We start from the raw sequence: 16,550 nt of genomic DNA on the forward strand, positions 1-16,550 counted from the left end.
AGAGCAGTTTCCTCAGAATGAACTGCAGACATCAACAAACCAGGTTGTGTTCCATACTAAGCTCAGATCCTTTTAACAACACAGGGAGACGCAAAGTGTCTGTATGTCTGTATGTCTGAATTTAACTGCTTGGGCTCAAGTTAGAGAAATGGGAATCAACAGACAACTTAAAGTATCTGGAATAAGTATAAAGGTCAAATTTAGACCACTTTAGGAAATTCTCACTAGAGGAAAACACCTGTCCCTTGTAGTTGCTGTGGTGTGTTTTTGCATATTTTTCTCTCTCTGTGAAAGTGGGTAGAATTCTACAAAACCTACTCTTCGGGCATGAGGAGGAAGCTTCTGTCCCTTCCGTCCCTGTTTAATGTTCTCCTGTTTTCTCCTGTCCCAAGAACATACAAGTGTTCCCGTGTGTGTTTATAGCAATTTCTCCAGGTAATGTGTGGAGAAAGACAGTGGAGTGGAGAGAACCAAAGCGGCCCTTCCCGTTTCTCTTCAGTCGCATCCTGTTTCCAACAGAAGGAAGGCAGATATGAGAACGCTTTCCAAGGCTCTTCTCTGAAAACCCAGCACCTCCCGTGCAGACTAAACTGCCCATCAGTGAGGGTATTTCCCCCATACCTGCTGTAGTCTACATGAAACATGCCTATTAGAAGAAAATATTGATAAGGCAGGTTTCCTGGCCTCTAGTGATTGTCTATGCAGCTAACTATGCAGCAGAAGGATTGAAATTCATGCCCAGGGAATGAACGCTTGCCTGAGCTGCATGGGAATGGAGCCGATCACAGGCCACATGCTCGGTTTGTCTGTTCCCACACTTTGCCTGGAAACTGAAATCACGAGACGCTAAGCCAAAGCATTTTCCTCTTAGGGGAAGTACATTGGCTGGATTGTCAAGAGAGGGTTAGCCTAGGTCAAGAGGAACACTCTTCACACATGTTCTTTCAGAAGGCAAAGAAATGTTAAAGTACCTAAGTGAGGGTCCCCTGCCAGAGTCTCCGCTGCGGCTACCGGGGAGGTGCAATAACCCAAGGGAAGTACCGCACTGGTGAATCTAGCCTCTTTAGGCATGTCATAGGCTTAGGAGATACTGGATCCTCTGAGGCTTCATATAGTAGCCTTTGAGACCTGTCTGCTTACAATCTCTGGAACTTAGCAGTGCTGAGGCTTCAAGCCAGGCCTTGCGAGTGTGAGCCAAGCACTCTGCCATTGGGAGTAGTTGAGCTAGTCTCAGCCTGTGAGGTCTGGTGAAGACTTTTAATTGCCAATAAGTCACACAGAAAATTTAAATTATCCCGCCTCTCAGGGGCCACCTCTGGTTGGTTCAGAGGACAAGAGGCCTTTTATGAAAAACTGTCTACCCATTCCTTAAAGTTTCCAGGAGATATAGCTTGGAGCTTCATTGCTCTCTGGGAGACAATAGGAGGTGGGTATTAAGATTTAATTCCTGACTCTGATCCAATACTTGGAACCAAACCTGATAACCTACTACATAGAAACCTTGAGAGCTGCAGGGAGACGGACTAGAATTCATCCCATCCCCCTGGTTTAGAACATCATTCCCAGGCTGGCATAGTCTTAGTTCTCAAAGTGCCTCCTCCTTTTAGCCAGACGTATCGTTGTCCTGGCGGGCTTCACTTATTTTCAAAGCTGAAGGTACTTGATATTCATATTTGACCTCTGAATCTTCATTGTCAGCTTGTAACTCTAAGCAGTGTAGTTAATTCACTATGAACTCTCAAAATGAATGACATAAATTATGTTTAATTAGCTGAAGCCATAGGAGGATAATATCAGTCCTAAATATGGGTCACCTAAGCAAACAATTATGACTTAATTGATTTTCTCCAGGTTTCAGGTTGAACCTAAAATGCTTTCCATTCCAAGAGGTCTTAGTGTCCCCGTGAAGTGTGTCCAATAGAGTTCTGCTCACAGGCAAGCTACAGAAGCATGAGGTACCTTAAGGAATTCTTTCTTAAAAACACTGTATTTTCCAGAATATTTATCTTATTTTTCCACCAGGAATTGGAATTCCACGCTATTGTGTCTAGTAAATAACATTATCTACTGAAGAAGTCATACTCCTCTGGGGACATTGCCTCTGGTAGGCCCAAACTCCAGTCCCCACACCCATTAGGTCACAGACACCACTGTGGCTAGAAGAGATTATTAATAACAACAAAACAGAAGGATAAAGCTGGGACGGAGGGATATTGGGCAGTGGGACACTAGAGACTTGGGATGCAGTTCACTGATAGAACACTGGCCAGGTATGTGTTTGAGGCCCTGGGTTTGAGCCCTGTCACCATGAAAACAAGGAAGGGGAAAGGGAAAAAAATACACTTTTCAAATACAAATCCATAGATTTATATACTACTTCTAAATAGGTAACCTTGGTAATGTTGCTCGTGTGTCTCAGTTTTCTCGCCCATAATGTGGGGCAATGTTAGTGCTTCCTCGCAGTGTTCCAGAGGGAATGAATGGGCAGGTGTCACAAGCACATAGCAAACACATTTGTCACAAGCTTGATGCCATCGTTAGCCGCCGTAATGTTTTTAGACGGGCATAAGATTGTGTGGCGATGGAAATAATATACTCTTGGCTGAAATCTCTTCCATCCCTTCTGACAGGAAAATGGCAAATGCTGGATGGTGGCCTCCTGAACATCACCAAGGTGTCTTTCTCAGACAGAGGGAGGTACACGTGTGTGGCGTCTAACATCTACGGCACCGTAAACAACACGGTGACCCTGAGAGTCATCTTTACCTCCGGAGACATGGGCGTGTACTACATGGTGGTGTGCCTCGTGGCCTTCACCATCGTCATGATCCTCAACATCACCCGCCTGTGTATGATGAGCAGTCACCTGAAGAAGACTGAGAAAGCCATCAATGAGTTCTTTAGGACAGAAGGCGCCGAGAAGCTGCAGAAGGCGTTTGAGATTGCCAAGCGCATCCCCATTATCACCTCAGCCAAAACTCTAGAACTTGCCAAAGTGACCCAGTTCAAAACCATGGAATTTGCCCGGTACATCGAAGAGCTTGCCAGAAGCGTGCCCTTGCCTCCCCTCATCATGAACTGCAGGACGATCATGGAGGAGATCATGGAAGTGGTCGGGCTAGAGGAGCAGGGGCAGAATTTTGTGAGGCATACCCCGGAAGGCCAGGAAGCCACAGACAGGGATGAGGTTTACACAATCCCCAACTCCCTGAAGCGAAGCGACTCCCCTACCGCCGACTCGGATGCTTCGTCGCTGCCTGAACAGCCCCCTCAGCAGATTGCCATCAAGGTTTCGGTTCACCCCCAGGCCAGAAAGGATCATGTGGATGACCAGGAGGGTGGGCAGTTTGAGGTCAGAGATGAAGAGGAGACAGAACCATCCGAGGAACATTCCCCAGAGACTGCGGAGCCATCCACAGACATAACGACCACGGAGCTGACGTCTGAAGAGGCATCGCCTGTCGAGGCACCAGAGCGAGGACTGCCACCAGCACACCTGGAAATGCCAGAACCAGCAGTGACATGTGACAAAAACACCTGCATTGTTTATGAAAGCCATGTCTAATCTTAACTCCGAAAAGCTATGCATATCCAGAAAATCAGGGGCTGCTCCTTGTAATACAAATGTAGTATGCACTTGCCGCTAAGCCTTACCAGGAGACTCTCATCCCTTAGGTTGGAGTGATGCCCCGTGATGGGGAAGACAGACACCTGCATGGAGTTCGTGGGACTAGACTCACCCCAGTGGGAACAGACGTGAGAAGTGCTGGGGTCCAGAACTGATCCGAGGGGGCAGAGGTTGTCTGAATCGTAGAGGCCATTCTCTGCCAAATCCCTTAATTAGTGTTTCCCTTTTGGCCAAGAGTACACCATTGTAAGATGTTCTGAGTTCAGGAGCCGTGTCCAATGCATAATGCATTGCTCTTATTTCGGTAATTATAAGTCTGCCACAGTAGCAATTGCTCCTACATGGGTTTGTTGCACTTTCTTCTCAGTTTTAATTATTTTCACGGTTCTTCTATAATGGAGTAGTTGTTATTATATTAATATTAATTGCTCTTTCTGCTGGAGACTTCTGTGTCACCTTTATCCTTGTTTTTTTCTTAGTGTGTTTACCTCAGAGTCTTGGGTGTCAGTCACTGACATGGCTGCCCTGTGTCATTTGTAATGCCCCAAAGTAGTTACGCCCCACTCTTTCTCCTAATTTTCTCTTTAAAAAAAAAATACCCTCACACTTCTATTCATACTCATTTTGTTTCCGATGAAGCTGCTATTCTGAAACTGAGAAAAACTTAGCCCCCAAGTAGCACTTTAACAGTCAAATTTACCTGTCCAGTTCTGAGAGCAGCTTAGGTGAGCTCAGCTTGAGGTGAGGAGCAAGATTGTAAATGCTTAGATATACCCACAGCACTCCAGAGAATGGCTTACACTCAAGTGCCCTCAGAACAGCCCCAGATGCTTGTCACCACCCCAGCCCCATCAGAGGAAATGGCCTTGGACAGCCCTGTTCTTACCAGGAACGTCAGCATTTTCATTTGATGGTGACCCCTCAAAGCTCACTTAGAATTTTGTGGAAAGTCTTCAAACTGTAATAACCCCTAAGTCAATGGGAACCTAGAGAGGAAAGAAAAAAATCTTTAAAGCAGTTGTGGGAAAAAAAAAGCAAAAAAAAAAATTACTATTGGGTTCTTTCTCTGAATATGATGCCATCAAAAAAGAACAGTATTCTGAGTTCATACCAGTTCACCCTCTCTTGCAGAGAGGGAAACCAAGGTCCAGATTTGCTAAAAAGCCTTGCAAAAGAAGGCAGGGTCTTCACCTGGAAGATTTATTGCTTGCTAAGGCAGAGGCATTTGGCTATATCTATCCTGTAGATGCAGCATGTCTGCTACCCAGAAGGCCTTGCAGGGCCAATAGTGTGCAGCTCAGCTCAGCACTAGATTTAGGGCAGCATCTCCGTGAAGGGTACAACCAGGTCCCCTTTAGACTGCATACTCAATGTGTTGATCATTGAGAGGGAGCTTGCGAAATTAAGATAATGACACACAGGGTTTTATCCTGAAATGATTGAATTCTTTGGCCACCATGTAGTACATAAGGCAGCTTGATATCAGAGAACAAAGACAATCCAGCCAAGCATCCAACCCAAGCAATCCAACCCAAGAATTGGGTTAATTCTTGACTGTGCCGAGCAGAAGCTGCCAGGCTTTTTAGCAAATCTGGACCTTGGTTGCCCTCTCTGCAAGAGAGGTGAACTGGTATGAACTCAAAATGCTGTTCTTTTTTTGGTGGCATTATATTCACAGAAAGAACCCAATATTAAAACTTTTTTTTCACAGTTGTTTTAAAGATTTTTCCTTTCCTCTCTGGGTTCCCATGCCATTTTAATGCCGTTAGTTACTCAAACGAAAGGAACACGGCATTTTCAACAAGTTCTCGAAGTTTTCCCCTCCAAAAAATAGATTTTGCGCCCCCTTCTACAGTTTAGATTTAATCTTGGTAAGAGCGATGAATGCTGTTGCTTTTATTCTCAGATACAAACAGGGGAGACTGAAACCTTACAGACTGTATCAGAGCCAAGGCCATCTCAAGTGTGATGAGTGTCACAGGCTTGTGACGTCAGAGGCTGCGTGGGTTATCAGAACAGCCCCAGATGCTTGTCACTACCCCAGCCCCATCAGAGGAAATGGCCTTGGACAGCCCCGTTCTTACCAGCAACTTGTTCATTTTCATTTGATTGTGAATAGAACATGCAGGTGACGCCTCGAAGCTCACTTAGAATTTTGTGGAAAGTTTTCAAACTGTAATGACCCCTAAGTCAATGGGAACAGCTTGTGGGGTACATACTTTTACAGTAGGGGCATCCGAGGGTAGCAGAGGTGGAGGTACAAGTGACCATGACAGTTCATGAGCAAAGCCTTTTGACAGCATTTGGAGTTTGACAGGATTTCCCTTTAAGAGGGATTCCTTATTGACTCCTAGTGAAAAGTCTTGAAGGTCACCTAAAGAAACCTGTAGCCTGCTCCCATAAGGAGCCAGAGCTTCTTTGGAGGCTGTCTGGATGGGGATCTTATACAGCCACATTGAAGGAAAGTTTTATCCCCAGATCTTAAAATATACACATTTCGTGATTGTCATGGAGATGCACAAATGCCTATTTTGGACATATGTACCCAGAGAGGCAGCAGGGACTGACTGGTAAATGTCCTGTGACGGTATGTGAACTCTGTTCTACCCAGTTCTCATTCCATCCAAGCCCGCGTGCAGACTTCCCCATGGAAATTGGAAGCCAAGGTATCCATGCCATGTAAATACTGGTTAAGGAGTATAAACTAAAGTAGGCAGATTTTTCTTTGGCGTAAGAGCTGAAATATATGACCAAAGAATATTTCCAGATTGATTTTGATTCTTTGGACTGAAGTGGGGTAGGGAGTAAGTGGATGATTTTGAAATCTCCCTCTTTAAGGTATCAAATGTTCTCGGCATAACAATATCCAACCGTAAAAGGAACTTGGCTTGATATGGAATTTGTCCATCCAGAAATTTTATGCTCTTGCTGCCCCTCCACAGAGCAGCCTCTTACTAGGATATGAAATATGGAAACCTCATCTCATAACACTTGGCTGATAGTTTCCCAGAAAAAATGAAGCATTCAGGTTCCTAGAATCATTTGTGGAGTCCCGTTGGGCAAACATGCACACACGCTTGTGCACAATAGACTCATTTGGGCAGCTTTAAAAGCTCAACACTCAGACCCAACCTATGTATGTCCTCTGGGTCTTCTATAGTCATTCTTTAAAAAATAAAAATCAAACAATTTCTGGTTTCTGAGTCATCCTGGTCATACCTCTAGCAATTTTTTTCTTGAAATTCTGAAAATTATTCACGTACATATGCATATTTAATTCTCTTAGATGATCTATAAACTTGGATGGTATTTATTCTAAATGGGAAAAAATACCCAAAATTTTATATTGGAAAAAAATCTATGTAATTTATAATGTTTTGTTTTATATATTTATATTTTCATATCTTTAGGGCACATCTGTTGTTCTCATCTTTTTGTACATCACAGTTGGCAAAAAGAAATGCTAATACTTGACTAAACTCTCTAGGAACCAAATGTGATCCATGTGATACATAATGTATATAACTTGCTCTAGAACTCTCTGAATGTCCTCACCCATGCCAAGCATTGTTGTGTCATGTCATTACGGCCAGAATGTCTGGGGTGCTCTTGAACTTTACTTTCTCACGAGGAAGATGGAAAGGCCTGATGTCCCACACAATGGATTTGGGGATCTCTTTCCCTCCCTTACCTTATTTGTTTTCTTCCATAACTGGACACGTCCCGCTGAAGGGCAGGTAGGAGATGATGAGAAAGCACCAGGAATGAATCTCGCGATGGTTGGGTAAACCGCATTAACAGACAGAGGACATGTGTTGAGTCCCATGCCTGGGTTGTCATTCACTGGTGATGTAGCATCTGCTTAGCTCTGTTGCACACAAAGCGTAGGGCATGAAGAATGCTTGCATGTTTGGGTAGGTACTGTGGATCCTTAGTGCGGCCACTGTTAGTGACTGTGGGGACACCCATTGGGCACTGGAAGAAATGTCTTAGCAAACAAGTCAGTTATCTTTTCTTACATGGTTTGAAGGAGGAGGCTTATTCTGTGTTGGAACCTATAAATGGCAGTCCCAGTGCTTAACTGGGGATTTCTGTGTTTTCATTTGGTAAGAAATGGAGCATTAAAGTCTAGTTCAAACGCTTTTCTCAGCATGTGCAACTGCTCTCTCTCCTTCATGTCTTCCTGCATCCTCTCAGCAACCCCACTGAGTAATCCCTGTTTCCACTTCAGCACTTCCTGGAATTCTTTAAACATCAACGAAGCTTCATTATGTATTCACACATAGCTCTGAACATGTTCACTTTAACATATCGATTTTACATTTCACCGAAAAAGCCTTCAAACCAATAGCGAAGTTCATTTTCTTAATGACCTTTTTATGATTTCTTCAGAGATTAACAGGTTTTGATGAAACAAATCATTTGTGGGTAAAAAAAAAGCATAATCAAATAGAACAGAATTGCTTATATTTTCCAAAAGACTAAGTGTTTGACTATTATCAAAAAAAAAAACTCATATGAGAAGGATGCTCTTTAAACATCTTTTTTCTCTTAGAAAGGGAATATAAAGGGGCTAACACTGAGAATACTACAATCATTAAAGCTAGACAGACAGAACTAGAAAGGAAGCGAATCCTATGAACATTATGGAATAAATTAATTTTATTATTTAGTCAATTTAAAAAGCCTCAAAATGCATCTTTCTAATATTACAGAACTATGACGAGTGAGTTTCAGAGAATATGTTTGCATCTATTTTTGGCTTCCTGTTGCTTCACTCCTTCTGAACTTCCTTCGTCAGAGTGGAAATGAGATAGAAAATGTATCAGGAAGAAATACAAAATCATTTAAAGATATAAGCAAATTGCTGAGGTATACATTGATATCGCTGTAGTAAAAAGAAAACGTGATGTGTGAGCCATCCTGTAGTCTAATTGATTGTTGCTTTAATAAAGGGTTTACACAGGTATGTGGATTGTGTGTCATGTCCCGTCTGAAGGGCAGTTAAACTTGACCTAATTGACCCCTTAGTGCTTTCTTGACAAACTTTATAAAGCAGTTTATCTATACTGTATAAATTCTATCCATAACATCAAGCAGAGAGTCCTTCTGAAATTGGGCTAGGAAACCCAACCATTGTTCAGGAAGAATGCATCATAGCAGAAATTCTCCAAGTCACCTAGACAGCAAGGGCCCCAGGCTGACGCCAAAGACTCAGTGAGTAGATTCTTCAGTGATAAAGTAACCTGCAGAAGCTCAGATCCCTGTGGATGAGATGGGAAGAGAGTAAAATAGGAGACTAAGAAATATTGCTTGAGCAACAGAAACATTTAGGAGATTTATGTCGGTGTTAAGGAGCACATTGTCAGCTGCACCGTGACAGGAGAGAAATAAGTTGGCCCTGATAAATTTAAGCTAATTTGTAGCTTAGAGACCCAAACAGACACCAAAACTATTGTTTTTTTTTTCAGGGTCTAGAATGCTGTGGTCTTCAGGGGACAGGTCACCTTCAGGGTGCGTGAGTGACTTTCAAAGAAGCAGAGAATTTGAGATGTGGGAAGCAAGAGTGAGGTTATCTGATAGAGTCTTCCCTCTGGTGTCACTGATAGAGTCTTCCCTCTGGTGTCACTGATATAGTCTTCCCTCTGGTGTCACTGATAGAGTCTTCCCTCTGGTGTCACTGATATAGTCTTCCCTCTGGTGTCACTGATAGAGTCTTCCCTCTGGTGTCACTGATACAGTCTTCCCTCTGGTGTCACTGATAGAGTCTTCCCTCTGGTGTCACTGATAGAGTCTTCCCTCTGGTGTCACTGATATAGTCTTCCCTCTGGTGTCACTGATGATATAGTCTTCCCTCTGGTGTCACTGATAGAGTCTTCCCTCTGGTGTCACTGGCAGGCAGGCACTTCTGCTCTTCTTGGACTTACAAGGGGAGACCTCTACCCCAGGATGTGAAATACTCTGCTGTGAATAGGTTTAGGTGCTGAGTCACAAATCTTAGATGCTTGTCTCTGCTGACCCTTTGAATGGGAAGCATGGCTTGGTCCTTCGGTGATAAAACTGTCTTCTTTACTGTCAACACAAATCAAATGCAATGCATGTAACACATAACACAGAGGGTATAACAAAAGACTGGGTAGTTCTGACTCAATTGCATTAGCTGTGTCATGTGGAGAATGAGCGAGGGGAATGGCTTTTATCAAAAGGAGCATAATGTTTCTCGCACTATGCTGGCACAGGCTAACTATAAAGAAGAGGTTTCATTCACTTACAAATTCCGCTGCTGAAAAGAGCACAGTATCTAGGCAGGACCTACCTGCGCTGTTTCCCCTCAGCGTGGGCAGCAATGGCAGGATTGTAGAGGAAGCACTGTATCTCAGAATAAAAAGACAAGGACTTGTCCTTCTGAGAATACCCTCCCCAGGAACCCAAGGCCCTCCCACTGAGCTCCACCTCCTTAAATTCCCACTCCCACCTCAATGAAGATGAAGCCTCTAACACAAAATGTTGGAGGACACAGCTACATTCAAACCATAGTCTCAGAGTGGCCATAAAACCCATTAAAATAACTGGTCAAGAGAATAGAATAGGGTGGAGACCTAACATTCCAGTTAGGTCAAGTCAACCAGCTGGCCATGAGACCACCCTAAGGAAGGGAACTCACCTTGAGCTGTGTTAGAGAGTAAGTTTCCTTGCTGTACTTCCCGGCCTCACTGCATCCCCCCATCCCTCCCACCCCCAGAGAAGCCACCAGGAGGTTCAGCTGGTTCTTCCTCCCTTTCTGGGAGCTGAGTCAGAATAGCACAACTTTTCCTCTTTCTTTTTTCCATCTCTTGCTTTTGGATGTTGACCAAAACCTAAGTATCCTTTTTCTGATACTTTGGGCTTCCTTGTTTTTCACCAACACTGCCATGTGGCTGTTTGTCTGCCTTGTGTCTGCCCTCCATGCTGGCTTAAATGGCGTGACATTTTCCCTTCTCTCCTCCATTAACCTTTTCTGGGCAGCTGCTGAGAGTTATGGCTTGCCTGACAGGAGGATTTGTTGTTGTTGTTTGTTATTTGTTTTTCTCTAATAAAACTGTCCTCAGACTTCTTTTTTAGTCTATTCTTAAATTCTGTTATTCTTAAACAGCTGCACGGTGGCAGATCTACAGTTATTACCGAGTAGATCACTATGTTTTCAAGGAATTACTAGAATTGACTTGAAAAAAATGTATGTATTATATGTTATATCCAGATTCTTCTTAAATGACCAGCACTAATTGCCTTCATGATGTTAGGTGAAATCACCAAAGTTAAAATAATGTTCCTGAAATAATGACAAGAACGAAATAAAATTAAATTTAAAATGAGGTGTAATATGATAATATGACTTTCTCAAAACAGTAAATCTCACTAAATTTATCATTATTCATGTGTTTCCTACTTCTTGCCCAATATTTATTGCAAAGGTGAATTACTTTGGTGAGTACTTGGAACTAACTAAATGTTAGGTCCCAAGGAAACCCGGACCAAAGGCTAACTGAGGTGCCTATTAACATATCAAAGCAGACACTGGTCATCTGGCTCTCCCAGCATCTCTAGTACCTGTGACAGAGTTCTGACTTTCCACAGCACTTCTCACCCACCCCATCCCCACCCTAAGCCTCTCCAGCCCCTGCCCTGCACTACCTTCCCCCCAGCTCCTCTTTCCTCTATAAAGCAGCCATTTTGGCCATGTTCTGATTTGGTCCTCAGATCCTCTCATTCTCTATTTTCTTCCCTCTTTCTTCTCTTTCTCTCGTGCCTTCCACCTTCTCTCTCCTCCCATGGCCCAGTCTATTCTGCTGACCATGTTCACTCTGGACTCTTCCAGATGCTTCTAGCTGTTCTCTCTTTTATTGATTGGTGAATAAAGCTGTTTTGGCCAGTGGACAGGCAAAAATATAGCTAGGCAGGAAGTCTGAACAAAGATACAGAGAGAGAGAGAGAAGGAAGAGTCAGGGAGATGCCATGTAGCTTCTAGGGAACACAAGATGTGAGGTAACATAACAAGCCATAAGCCTCATGATAAAATATAAACTAATAGAAATTGGTTAACTTATAACTTATAGTTAGAGCTAGCCAGCTAGCCAGTAAGACGCCTGAGCCATTGGCCAAACAAGTGTAACTGATATTAAGCCTCTGAGTGTTCATTCAGGAACAAACAGGCAGAGAGGAACTGGTTCATTGAGACCAGGTGGAAAGACTCCATCTACAGACTAGGGCTATAGCTTTTTTATTTTGGGGCAGGCCTAGACAAGTCCCAGGTTTTGTCTTTATTTGGTTATTACCTTGAACTGCTGTGAGGCTGTGGCGGGGGCTGACTCAGGCCTAGCATACCTTGGGCTGCTGTCAGGGATGCTAAAGATTGATTGTCCTTTGTTCTTGGCTTCCTCAGAAATGGCCTGCTCAGTTTCAAGAAGCAGGAACTGAGGCTAGTTCTTAACTGAGTTATTTGGAGCCTGTCAAGATACTTGCCAGGTCTTGTCAATCATTGTAGCAGGGAGCATGGTGGTGTGCAAGCAGACATGGTGCTGGAGCTTTGAGTCCTGTTGGCAGAGGCTGTACATTCGTTCCCAGACTCCCAGACCCGAAATAATCACACAGAAGCTATATTATTTGCAATACTGTTTGGCCAATAGCTTAAGAGTATGTCTATCTAGCTAGCTCTTATAACCTAAAACTAACCCATCTCCATTAATCTGTGTATCACCACCAGGTCATGGCCTACCGGCAAATTTCAACAGGCTCTGGTGGAGGTGTCTGTCTCCTGTAGGCAGCTACATGGCTTCTCCCTGACTCTGCCTATTCTCTCTCTACATCTCTTTGGATTTCCCGCCTGGCTATATTCTATTAAGCCATTGGCTGAAAGCAGCTTTGTTCATTAACCAATAAAAGCAACACATATACAGGAGGACTTCCCACACCAGAGTCCTATGTCTTGTAGGCTACTGTCATGACTTGGGCATATATGAGACCTCATAACCCATCTCCATAGTGATACACTTCCTCTAATAAGACCACACCTACTCCAACAAGGCCACACCTCCGAATAGTGCCACTCCCTTTGGGGGCCATTTTTTTTTCAAGCCACCACACAGAAACAGAAAGTACGTCTGAAGAAGTGTGTCACAGCCCTGCACACCGCCCTCCTTCCTCAGAATTGCGTTGCTATAGATGTTGTCATCTGATGGAAAAATCTGAAAGCGATGAGGCCTTGGACAATGGAATTTCCTGTTCTACACTATTTTGTAGGGAGAACAGAAAGGGGAGCTTCATGATCTCTGGACTTACACAGTGTGAAAGGTGCAGCTTTCCCTGGTATCCGCTCACCCCAGAGTCTGTCTTCACAATAACTGAGATGCGTTAGTGATGGCTATGAAGATCCTGAGAAGAATGTAAATGTGAAATTATGGGCATTTCTATAATCTGTTGAGTATTTTACGATACCTTTTCTCACATTCCCTGCCGAATCTGAAGGAATTAAGTATGTTTTACTTCTAGGAATTCTTTGAAATTGCTAATTGCCATGTTCCAGACAGACACACAGGCCCTCAATAGCCAAACTACATTAATCAAACTTCCCACATCCACACATGCTGAATCAATAAGGGATTCACAGCGTGGCTGCAAACGCAGAGCAGCTGCAGCTAGTAGGAAAAGCTTCCGAGACAACACAAGAATAGCACATCCTCGCAAAGGAGATAACACGGAAAGCACAGGTCGTGAAATTTCCCACGTTCCTTCCACGTCCTTATTGATGGATTAGATTTGTCTTCTTAATTTTTTAAAGATGTATAGAAAACTCAAAAGGAGTCAGGCAGATCACTACAGGCAGATACACAGGGAAAAGGAGCCATAGGTAGATTCTAATGCTTAAAATAACCAACTTCCTGCTTCTTCCCCACCCCATCCCCAAGATGTAGACTTGGTGCCCCTCCCCTTGGATTTTCAAATCTCCCACAAGGGAGGCTCTAGTCAATTTTTTAAAAAAACAATCTGGATTATCTAATCTCCCACAATAGCCCAAACCAACTCTTGGGAGAAAGGGAATTCATCCTACACCCAGGCTCTGCCAGAGAAGCTAAAACACCATCCTTGGGTCCCCTCCCCACTCTGGGGGACCCATCTCTTTACTACTAAAAGAGCTGGTGGTGGAATCCATCACCCCAAAGAAGCCCTTCATCACTGTGCTGGCAGAAGCCAGTTGTCTGGGAAGAGAAAATCTCAATGGAAGGAGTGCCTCCATTAGATTGCCTACAGGCTAGCCTGTCGGTTTCTGTTAATGATTGATTTGGGAGGTGCCATCCCTGGGCAGGTGTTCCTCAGCTAGAGAGGAAAGCAACTGGGCAAGCCATAAAATGCATCAGTTAGCAGTGTTCCTCTGTGGTCTCTGCTGAAGGTCCTGCCTCCAGGTTTTGCCTTCTTTGAGTCCCAGCCTTGGCTTCCCCTAGCAATAGCCTGTGATTGAAAGGTGGCAGTTAAAGAAACCCTTTCCTCCCCAGTTGCTTTGGGTTATGGTCTTCATCACAGGAGCAGAAAGCAAACTGGGACACCTTCTCCAAGAGAGGCATAACAGTAAGAGTTCAGGACGCCATTGAAGCAGGTCCCCAGACAGGTGATGCGGATCCCACTCTAAATCCCAGGACACAGATGGGACAACCACTCATAGTCACAGCCCAAATATCCTTCTATGGATGACAGGGCTGTTTAAGAGGGAGGATCAAGATCTCAGTCAGCTATGTGAATATTTGGAGTTTGTTTTTTTAATTAAGTTATTTGCTTGTTTTTTGTTTTTTTTTTTAATTAAAAAGGCCCTGAGTTTTGTTCCTCTTTTGGAATTATCATTAACATCTTTGAGTCATGTTTCCTAAGGTCAATTTTTGATCCAACTAGCTGTAGCTATTCAGACTCAGCAATAGTAGGGAGGGCCTGAGAGTTGGGGAGTCTAATGAGAAGGAAAGGGTGTGGCCACTGAGTGACTCGTGTATGTTATTAAACATGCCACATTTGCCATTTGCCATTTTTCTCTTACAGTTGGCTCTGTAATTGTAGCTGCTTTGGAAATCCCGTGGTTGATGTTGCTGCTGTCCAAAGCCCCAGTCAGTAAAATACAAAGCTTTCTCACTCCTAACTGCAGAAGATGGTACTCAACATGCAAAACAGCTCATTAGCTGTTTTACAAGAGCAGAATACATTCAAATGTAAGCCTACCCTGGACTATTTAATCCTGCTTTATCAAACAGTTCAACATAGCTACATTTCACATGATTATTATACAAGCCACATGTTGGCGGTTCATACCTATAATGCCAACACCCGAGAGGAGTAGTATTCTTGGTCGTGATCTGAGCTGGTTACTAGATAACAGTGTCATTCGTGAAGAGATTGCTTTTAGAGAGTCTCTGAGTGAGGATTGGGTGACTATGAAAATAATACATTATTTAGCAGGACATTATGGTATATCTGCATGGTTGAAAATAGGGACTAGAGCTCAGCGTAGTAACCGAGTCAGAACTGATAATATGTATTAGGAACTACTGAGTACCAGCCTCAGCACGCTCTGAGGGGTCAGAATAGGACTTTTATGACAAGCGAAGATTGGCTTGGGAATGGAACCTGAGGGGTAAAACAAACGTGACTGACTTAGGCACATTTGACCTGCATGTTTCTTTATTCCTTAGGGGCAGATGAAAGAAGGGAAAAGAAGAAGCATAGGGGCATAAGGGGAAAACATCAGACATAAGGGTAAGCCATAAGGGTAAGGGATAAGGTTACAGGTAAGGAAAGGGGATGATCCCCACAAAATTTACAGTATATATAGGCATACAGACAAGTTAACAATCCCATAGGCGGTAACAATAGTATTAAGCATGCATTTTCACAGGGTCACAAGAAAATGGTGGATCTGGCAAAATGGCACCTTATGTCTCAGACGGGACATTACTATGAAGTTCCCTTTGGCTGGGAACACAGCCTTGGCTAACCTGTGAGCTTGACTTGCATTAGCATCTAGCTGGTTGAGTTAAAAGGAATCTCTTCTGGGGACCTTGCTTTTGACTCCAACAGAGTGCCCAGGTGAGAATTTTTCTTGCTGAAGCTAGTTTTAGCAACTCAGGCCTTTTTCCTGTATAAACAGTTAATTTCCTAGGCTATGATCCTATGTTTGTTGAAACCAAGGTAAAGGGTAAATACGGAATATGAGTAGCCTGTTAAGTCAGAGCAGAAGACCAATAGATGTCACCTTCCTGAGTCTGCTATTAGAGAAGATATATTACCTCCTGTATAAGGCCCCTTCTCTTATCAGTGAATACTGTCAATAATGGTTTGTGGGGAACCATTTTTCTGTAGATTTTGGCTGTGAGAACAAAGTCTTGACTGAACCCTTTCACACCATGGCTTCATGGTGTCGGGGGGAGGTATCTGGTTGACATACAGGAAAAGTCAGGTTTATACACTGATACACTGCAGGGGTACTATAGAAGGGAGAAATGGCATGATTTCACAAGATTTCTACAGAATTGACAGTGTTTTATCTAAAGGACAGATGTCCCCACAGCTCCGCAAAAACGGGTTCTCCAGGTGGAGTGTACGTATACACTTCCCGTGGATAGTCCAATCGCTCTATCAGCTGTACATTTACTGTATAATATTGTGGGCTCATCACAAATATGTAGGATGTAGATGAGGTTGTCCAGGGAGTGTGTAGATGTAAGTGAATACACGGCGTTAGCTGGGTAGCAACAACATGGCTAGAAGTACACATCACTTCTTTAATAAAGGTAGAGCCATCAGGACAAAGACACCAAGGGTCTGAGGACACAGAAGCAAAATAAAGGCTTTAAAAAGATCCCCAGAGGCCTTGTTACTTGAGAGCATCGGGATCTTTCAGTAGGGACGT

At 43.5% G+C, this 16,550-nt stretch overlaps 1 protein-coding gene across 3 annotated transcripts in view; it reads left to right on the plus strand.

The window, feature by feature from the left end:
- Mfap3l (microfibril associated protein 3 like) overlaps positions 1-8,597 on the plus strand; it is a 45,781-nt gene extending 37,184 nt beyond the window's left edge. For all 3 annotated transcript variants that reach the window (XM_075986812.1, XM_075986810.1, XM_075986813.1), the window contains one exon: positions 2,631-8,597. In XM_075986812.1, coding sequence (XP_075842927.1) covers positions 2,631-3,565 — 935 coding nt within the window. In that variant the 3' untranslated portion in view covers positions 3,566-8,597. The remainder of the gene's footprint in view (positions 1-2,630) is intronic.
- The last annotated feature ends 7,953 nt before the right edge of the window (positions 8,598-16,550 follow it).

This window comes from Microtus pennsylvanicus, chromosome 9, assembly GCF_037038515.1.
Source record: "Microtus pennsylvanicus isolate mMicPen1 chromosome 9, mMicPen1.hap1, whole genome shotgun sequence".
Classification (NCBI taxonomy): Eukaryota; Metazoa; Chordata; class Mammalia; order Rodentia; family Cricetidae; genus Microtus; species Microtus pennsylvanicus.